The sequence below is a fragment of the Phragmites australis genome, chromosome 6, assembly GCF_958298935.1.
Source record: "Phragmites australis chromosome 6, lpPhrAust1.1, whole genome shotgun sequence".
In the NCBI taxonomy this organism is placed as follows: domain Eukaryota; kingdom Viridiplantae; phylum Streptophyta; class Magnoliopsida; order Poales; family Poaceae; genus Phragmites; species Phragmites australis.
The window spans coordinates 6,382,655-6,391,376 of NC_084926.1; the positions used below are offsets into that span (position 1 = coordinate 6,382,655).

The following is an 8,722-nucleotide window of genomic DNA, read 5'->3' on the forward strand; positions in this document are numbered from 1 at the left end:
AATTGAGATGAGGTTCGGGACCTACGAAGCGTCATATGATAATCTGCCACATTTGCTGCAGACCATTACTTGAAGGAACTCGGAGACGTATTACGATATTGATAGGTATATATTGTTGTCCAAATTTGGCAAGTATGTCTTGAAATAATGTTTCTTCGTAATAGAGGTATGTATCGAAGCTTTCAATCATTGTCGATCTATCCTGTGCATCGATGGCATTTTCTTTACCGATAAGTTCACGGGACAGATCTTGACTGCTATTGGGGTTGATGGGAACAATCAAGTTCTACCGTTGGCCTTTGCATTTATAGAGAGCAAGAACATCAGCAATTGGTATTGGTTCTTGTACCGTGTGAGGATGATAATTATTGGTGCTCGACTGAATGTGTGCATTATACATGACCGGCATGCAGGGATGCTCAAGGCAATTGTGGAGTTGCAAAATGGAACGGACGATGTCTTGATTAGACCTGTGTGGCCAGATCTACAGTGTATGTGGTGCATGATGCATTTGGGTGCAAACTTCTTCGGCAAATTCAAGAACAAGAACCTCATGAACATGTTTAAGAGGTTGTGCGGTCAGAACCAGCATTGAAAGTTCGATGATCTTTAGAAGACACTAGATGAGCTGATGAACAAGCAAACACATGAGCATGCAGGGAGGCCCATGACGAGACTGAAGGATGTACCAGTATGTCTTGAGTCCCTGCCAAATGACAATAGAGCTGGCATCACACAGAGGAGCGAGTCATCTATCGGGTCATTTAGCGAGTGGATTGAGAATGAGCCTAATGAGAAGTGAGCTCTTCTCTACGACACAAATGCGGCTAGGTACGGTATTATGACTACAAATTTAGCAGAGTTTTACAACTGGGTGATGAAAGGTGTGAGGGGGTTGCCACTGGTGAGGATTGCAGAGTTCATACTTCAAGGGACATGCAAGTATTTTAGAGACCGCTATACAGTAGCGCACACAACGCTGAATAATACTAGTATAATTTATGGGACAAAGATAACTAAGTACATAGAAGATAAGGCAGAGAAGGCACAGATGCACCGGGTGAAGATCATAGAAACTGCACAGCACGGATATAAAATTCTATGTAGGGATAAAGGAAGGAGAGGGGGCAAGCGTGAGAGAGTTATCCACAAGTGCACCATCTTTGATGACAGGTGCATTTGCACATGCTACAAGCTGATGCTACTGTATAAACCATGCTCCCATGTGATTGCCGCGTGTGCTATAACGGAGATGAGGACTCGGAGGTACGTCTACGACTACTTCAAGAAGAAAGCTCTGTTCAACATCCAGAACCATGAGATATATGGTTTCGGGATTTATGGTTCTTTCACGAAGGAACCTGGGCCCGATGCTATGTTCATACCTGATCCAACAAGATGAATAAGAAGAAGGGGCGACACAGGACTACGGGGCTCTGTAATAACATAGATGAAGTAGAAACTGGACTTCGTGTGAAATTATGCAGCAGGTGCAACGGAACAGGCCACATTTACAAGAAATGCCAGTGATAATTTGATGTTCATGATGTGAGAACTAAGTTATATTAGTTGTGTATTACTTATGTTCTTGATATAAGAACTATGCGATAATTTATGCGTAATAGTTGTGTTCGGTATTTACAGTTTTTAATATGTTTCCGCATTGTTGGCCGAGATTTATCATTTTACCAATACGTTTTTTCTAAACCTAATGCTTTCATAGAATCGCTTGCCTTCCATGTAGAGGCAGCAATAACTCCTTGCAGAACTTTTGCAGAATGAAATGATCACACCAAGCAACAGTTTTCACAGTGAATCTCTACCAAACATCTTTGTCATAACTTTTCTATCTTTCACAGAGAATCCCATGCTCCAGCCTCATCCATGCTCATGCACTCAGTCCATGCACCAGCCCCCATCTACCATAAATAACCCCACCCTCAACCATAGATAAACCACTCATTCATCAGCTCTCTTAACTATAATGTCTTCCTTAGCTCCACCAAGACCACCTAAGAAATATTGGTGGATTTTCATCATATATGGGGTCAAACCGCTGATGTGCTTCTATGACGACCCTTGTAGGCTTCACGGGTCCTAGAACATCTTCTACACCTATGACAGATACTTCTTTATGTGTGCCAACTACCAGTACGACCCGCCTCGACATGAACCGTATGAGTACTAACCGGTATAGCGACATAATCACTCATGTGCCACTTTACATATGGTTTCATGCACTGTCTTACTAATCTCCCATCTTGTTTCATTTGTCCAATCTCCTCCACCTATCTGTGATTTCATGGAATGACTGGATATAGAGCAAAATAAGCACCAAAAGCGGTGGGTTGACATGGAGATGCGGTGGAGGAGGAAAGCTTAAGAATGCCGAGAGTACGAGCAATAACAGGAGTAACTAAGACTAAAGTATCAAGAGGAGGAGTGCATAAGAAAGGCAGCAGAGGAGCGTGCCGCGGCTAAAGCACACGAAGCAAAGAGAGAAAGGAAGCAGAAGAGGGCCCGTTGTGCTAAAACGAAGGGCCCCTGATGCCCTGAGAAAGGGTAATATCCTAGGTGCACTTAGTAGAGAGCATCTATTGTATCCGGCCTATTTTTATTCCTTAAGTCATGTTAGATTTAGCAGTGGTACGCTATTAGGTTAGTCTTTAGGCGTACCGTCCATGCCAACATTTGTTGTCATCTCTTTATGGTTTGAGTCCATTCGCGCAGCGATGAAAAATCCTATGTTCTATATAATGTTTATCAGCGTATGTAAACTCCATGTCGGATTATATGATATTTGTGTTTCATAACTACTACTATTCGATAAATTAGATTTTGTATTCTCAAATTGTCGCTTCATAAAAAAAAATCTGCACACTTTAACACCAACTAAATAAAGAAATATTGACAAAATAACATCCAACTCGTTTGGATAACTGTATGCACCACTATCATTTCTCGCCAAATGAATGCGCAATATTTTTCAATTTACCGAATACAAACTATATATTACAAAAACTAATTATACATATATTTTTGTAATTACATTAAATCGAATATGTCACCCTGTAAGTGGGTGATGCAAATATGTTGCCCATTGTACAGGCGAGATGAAGGTATCATCTGTTCGACGAGTGAGATCAAGTTCTCGCCTGCTGAACAGGCAAGACCTTCCTCTCTCCGGTTATTAAATTTGGTGGCAGCTGGAGCCTATAAAGTCTCGAGACCTTGTTTTCGCCTGTTGAACGGGCGATTCGGATATACCTCATTATTTTTAAACAGACATGTAATCTTAAAATATTTGAAACGGACATGTGATAAATGGTATACTCATAGTGATAAGAAAGCATATTCTAAGATGCTCTAAACTGGATATACTCTTTTATCACTATGAGTATACTTATATACTCATTCTAGGATGCTCTAATATGAACTACATGAAAAAATTGAAAAGAAGTCCATTATTTTAATAGATTTTGATAATACCCTTATATTTGTACATAAAAATATAATATACTAAAAAATGTGCAAACCGGCTAAAAATGTATACATACCACTTGAATGATCTTATATACTTACATGCTCTATATACATATAATTTATCATATAAGATACTCCCTATGTTATGAGATACATATGTAAAAATACATACTCTGGGAGTCCCAAATATGCTTCATATAAACTAGTATGTACTCCCAGAAATACATACTATGATATATCACATAAATGAACTAGATATACTATTTTATCACTATGAGTATACTTATATTCTCATTCTAAGATACTCCAATGTGAATTATATTAAAAAAATAAAAAAGAAGTCCATCAATTTTAATAGATTTTGATAATAACTTCATATTTGTACATAAAATGTAATATACTAAAAAAATATGCACAAACCACTAAAAAAGTATACATACCACTTGGATGATCTTATATACTCACATGCTCCATACACATACTATTTATCATATGAGATACTCCCTATATTATGATATACGTATGCGAGAGTACATACTTAGGAAGTACCAAATATACTATATATATATATATATATATATATATATATATATATATAGTTTACAGTAGTAGGTAACACAAGACAAGGTCTTTTTGAGTCAACGGATGTGTTTTGCCGTCTAATTTGGTGGGTGTAAATATATGATCTTATTTTGATTCTGAAGTTTCACTCCATGGCCTGGCTCAATGATACAGGACTTTGCATCTATAAAGCTCACTTATTAATATCATAAAATAATATTCATACAAATAACTCCTCACAAACTCAACTCTTTTGTATCTATACATATGACTTTAGATTCAGTCAAGTAAATAAAAATTTAATCTAACTTATTCAAATAGGTAGAGCTAATTAAATATTTTTTTAATAAATATAATTTCATTTAACATATTATCTTTAAACTACTTATATGATACAGCAACACTGCAGAACAAAGGCACACCGCTTCAGTGCTACCGTCTGTTTCCTGCCCGCCTAGTCCATGTTGCGTCATCCCCCACCAAGTCGCAGGCAGCTGTCTGCCCTCTTCCAAGCTCTCCCGTCCAGCTCCCACCCCGCGATACTAATACTCTCTCCATTTATAAATTCTTATCACTTTGGTTAAAATTTAATCAAAATTTTAAATTTTTGATCATTAATAGCTTTAAAAAATATTTAATTTGTAAATATAAAAATTACATGTATATATTTATTTTAAAAATATTTTCATAATATTATATTTTTATTAAATATTATAACTATACTTTAATAAAAATAATAGGTAAAATTGTACGTTAAATATCGTAAAAAACAAAAGAGAAAAGTATTTAGGACCAGAAAGTGTATAATTCGAGCAGTAAGCCGGTAACACCAGTGTTAGCTCTTACAAACACCGCACCAGCGATGACGTCGTGGCGCGCAAGTGGGCGGCCGCTATCTCCATCACCACCGTCGTCGTCGTCGTCCTAGATCCAACAAGCTCCTGAGCTCCATTCCCCCGAGCCCACGACCCTCCCGCTGAGATTCTCAGCAGCGGCGGCGGCGGAAGCAGCGAGTTCTTGCTTGCGCTGGGAGCAGGCACGCGCGATGGCTGCGGACCGCGGGCTCCTGCTCCTGCTCCTCTCGGCCGCCGCCCTGGCCGGGCTCGCCTCTGCCTCGGCTCCCTTTATATCCGGTGCGTGCGGCTCCGGTGTATCTTGCTGCCTCTTCTGCTCTTCCGTTTCGTGGCCGCCTCTTCTGATGTGTTGGTTTCGTTTGTGCTGGGTTGGCTGAGCAGACGGCGCGCTCCAGGCGAGCGCCGGATCTACCGGGAGGAGGTTGCTGCAGGCCCTGAAGCGTATGTTTCCTTCTCTTTCTTGCTCAGTGCTCACTTCCACCCTTCAACCCATGACGGATTCGGGTAGATATATCATGTATGTAGGGTAGGAGGGATTTTTTTTCTTTTCATCTGGCATTGAGATGGATAAGAGAAGTTTGGGTTGCGAGTGATGCGGCTACACATGTGACTTAGATTCCTGATCCGTCCTACACTCAGGCAATGGATAAGTAGCAGTGTTACCTGGACATCTATATCCCTTTTTTTTTTTTGCTAAATCGGACACTCTGAATCCGAGTCAGATTCTGACACCTGTGTCGGATTTCGAGTTGTATTTCATATGTCCAGTCCAATTTTTTGCCGAATCAGACACCTTGAATCCGAGTCGGGATTTTGAGTTGTATTTCGCATGTCTAAATTTTCTTTGCATCGGACACTCGAATCCGAGTTGAATTCCGACATCCGTATCCATGTCAGGTAACACTGATCAGTAGTTGGACCTGTCGTTACGTCAGGGCGGCTGTGAAGATAGTCAGCCTTGAATTGATTTCAATTTTCAGCCGTGTTATTACTCTAGTAAGGAAAAAGAACGAAGGAAAGAAGAGCTCAAGGTTTTCGCCTGCTAACTTGTGTGCCTACCATCAGAACACTCTGATGTTTAAGATGAGTATCATGATGAATTGGGGAATAGGGGATCAGTGGTGGATCGAGAACACAATTGACCAGCATCAACATACATATAAACACAATTCTTCTTATCAAGCAATGTTGTAGTAAATGGTAATGCGTATAAGCTCTATAGTTAAAATTTTGGCTATCAAAATGCTTTAAAAAAGAGAGAAAACTCACTAGTAGGATTGAATGAATAAAGGAAAAAGACCAAACAACTGATAAAAGATTGTCAGCATCAACAAAATATAACATCTGGCTGAATGTGTTACATAAATATTTGGGACTCAAATCCAATGCTTGGCCAAATAACACATGGTCACACGGATCTCTTGCAATTTTGCCAATTGGCAACTAGGGTATTCCAAAAACCATAATTCAAACGATAGCCCTACAGTTTAAGAAACATGAACCAATGACGATCAAATATGATCCCTAAATCACAAGTTAAGTAAGCTTGAAATGAATTGGAAGCACTGAGGAATTCCAAGGTAAACCAAAGAGGATTACCATGAAGGATTGAACCATGTAGTCATGTTGAGCACGTCGTGTGCATCAGCGTTGTCAACAGTGAGATGAAGGATGGTGAGCGTGGCTGGCGGAAACTTCTCCTTGATAGTTAACAGACCTCTTTCTTGCTTGGCTGGCTGGCTCGGCCAAGGCACGTCTGACCTTAAAATTTTAGGGGCAGGGGTCCCTCAGTTTTTTTTTTTGCTGAGAGGGCACACCCAGTATGCACACACCCACGCACACCTACACCTACACCTCTACTACTAACACAAGCACGTGCACGTCCCTTTATACACGCTAGGATAGGTTAGAGGGCACAAAATCCTCTTTGCGCGGGAACACGCAGTACCACTTAATATGAATGCGCGTGTATACCCCTAATTACTTGGGGTCCAAACCCGAGCAAGAAACACACCTGGGATTTAATCCTAGACATAAGCTGCTTGCGTCAAGCTTAACTCGAACGTAGGCCGGTGAGTCGCACACCTGACGACTTACCGTCCGAGCAATCTCTTGGTCTCGGGTCCCTCAGGATGAGCTAGAGGTGTCACACTCACACACTACCTATGTATGATCATATGCCGGAAAAACAAATCCGGACACTGTCCTGTGCATCCCCATGGCCAACATGAACCCACCCATAGGCTAGATGGGGACGACATCTCCCAGATGATGTTTATGTGAAAATAGTGTTATTGATTTTGCTGATAGAACCATCATCTAGGAGTAAAATAATGAATTTATGTTTTTCCTCAAAACAAACAACCGGAACAATCAAACTGAAAGGACCTGAGCTTTGCTTGTAGGGATTTGATTGTTTAGAAAATTTATTTGTATATCAATCTCTAATCCTCCATATCTTAAACTGAGAAACTGAAATAGAAGAGTTAAAACAGGAAACGTTATCTATCAAACCTGTGAACTGTGACGGTGGAGCAGGAAGTTTTTTCTCGATAAAGTGAACAATTCAGATAGGAAACAACGTTTGCAACATTTTTTTTTAATTAATGTGGCATAGTATATTTCTGTGAAGGGACTAAAAGTCAATTAGGTAGGTTGGTCATACCAAATATCTGCGAAATAACCAAATTCTTCGGGAAGCCACTAATTATTCATTTTAGTATCCTCAATGTAATTATGTAATGAGTAATAAATATATATTAGTGACGTGGGGTACCGACTAACATCAAGACTAAGCATATGTTTGTCATTCTAATGTATGTTGTCTGTAGTATCCATCTTGTTATTGTTCCATACTTTGTAGTACCATGATCTGACATTACATTGTTTTATTTGTTTCTTCCTGTGCCTATCAGCGTGCCCTGTGAACTTTGAGTTGCAAAACTACACAGGCCTCGTAAGCAGGTGCAAAGGGCCAAAATATCCTGCCAAAGAATGCTGTGATGCTTTCAAGGAATTCGCGTGCCCGTACAGTGAATACATCAATGACGTGAGCAACAGTTGCGCGACGACTATGTTCAGCTACATCAACATCTATGGAAAGTACCCACCAGGCCTATTCTCCAGCGAATGCCATGGTGACAAGAACGGGCTTTCTTGCGAAGGTGTCCCCCAGCAAGGCACTACCAGTGGTGGCGAACAAGCTCAAACCAGCTTGCTCGCCTTCATCAGTATCATGTTTGGACTTGTAGCATTGTTGTTCCATTGAATATAATGATGGTGTCTTTGATCTCTCCAAAGATAGCGTGTTGTAACTGATGAGGCTTGAGTTCTCCTTACGGCGCTCTAATTGGGGTGGCTGTGCAATTTTTCCTTTTATGTGTAAAATCTCTTGTGATGTAATTTACGACAGATTACATATTATCAGGAACTGGAATTCCACTTGTCGATGCCAGCTTAGAACTCGAAGACAACTCAATATACCACTGTATTCTCTTTCGAAAGGATAGCATCAGTGGTACTGATGTTATTAAAGAAGAAAAGAGTTGGTCTTATTTATGAGAAAAATTAAGTCTAAAAATCTTAATAATTGTCTAGTTGATTCAGGGCAACCGGCAAAAAAACCGAATGACAAAAATGTCCTGATAAACAAAAGGTAAACAACACACATGAAGTCCACCAACAGGTTATCATTGTCAAGTTTGTCACATGCTGCGATCAAGCAGTTTCGACTTCCCAAAACAGACCATAGCCTCTGTCTTGAAGTCCTTGTGTCCCCGTCTATGGCCACCATGCGTCATCATCACCATGCTCATTGAACACCT

The 8,722-nt window shown here is 40.2% G+C and overlaps 1 protein-coding gene across 1 annotated transcript; it reads left to right on the forward strand.

The window, feature by feature from the left end:
* Positions 1-4,872: 4,872 nt before the first annotated feature.
* Positions 4,873-8,342, forward strand: LOC133921352 (GPI-anchored protein LLG1-like). Its single transcript, XM_062366185.1, has 3 exons — positions 4,873-5,177; positions 5,280-5,339; positions 7,814-8,342. The coding sequence occupies exons 1-3, from the start codon at positions 5,090-5,092 to the stop codon at positions 8,164-8,166; spliced, it is 501 nt and encodes a 166-aa protein (XP_062222169.1). The 5' UTR covers positions 4,873-5,089; the 3' UTR covers positions 8,167-8,342.
* The last annotated feature ends 380 nt before the right edge of the window (positions 8,343-8,722 follow it).

Bases quoted from the DNA above. Each gene is read 5' to 3' on its own strand.
- LOC133921352 (XM_062366185.1), top strand. From the start codon at position 5,090: ATGGCTGCGGACCGCGGGCTCCTGCTCCTGCTCCTCTCGGCCGCCGCC. The intron at 5,178-5,279 runs GTGCGTGCGGCT...TTGGCTGAGCAG, and splicing joins CTCGGCTCCCTTTATATCCG to ACGGCGCGCTCCAGGCGAGC. The intron at 5,340-7,813 runs GTATGTTTCCTT...TGTGCCTATCAG, and splicing joins GTTGCTGCAGGCCCTGAAGC to CGTGCCCTGTGAACTTTGAG.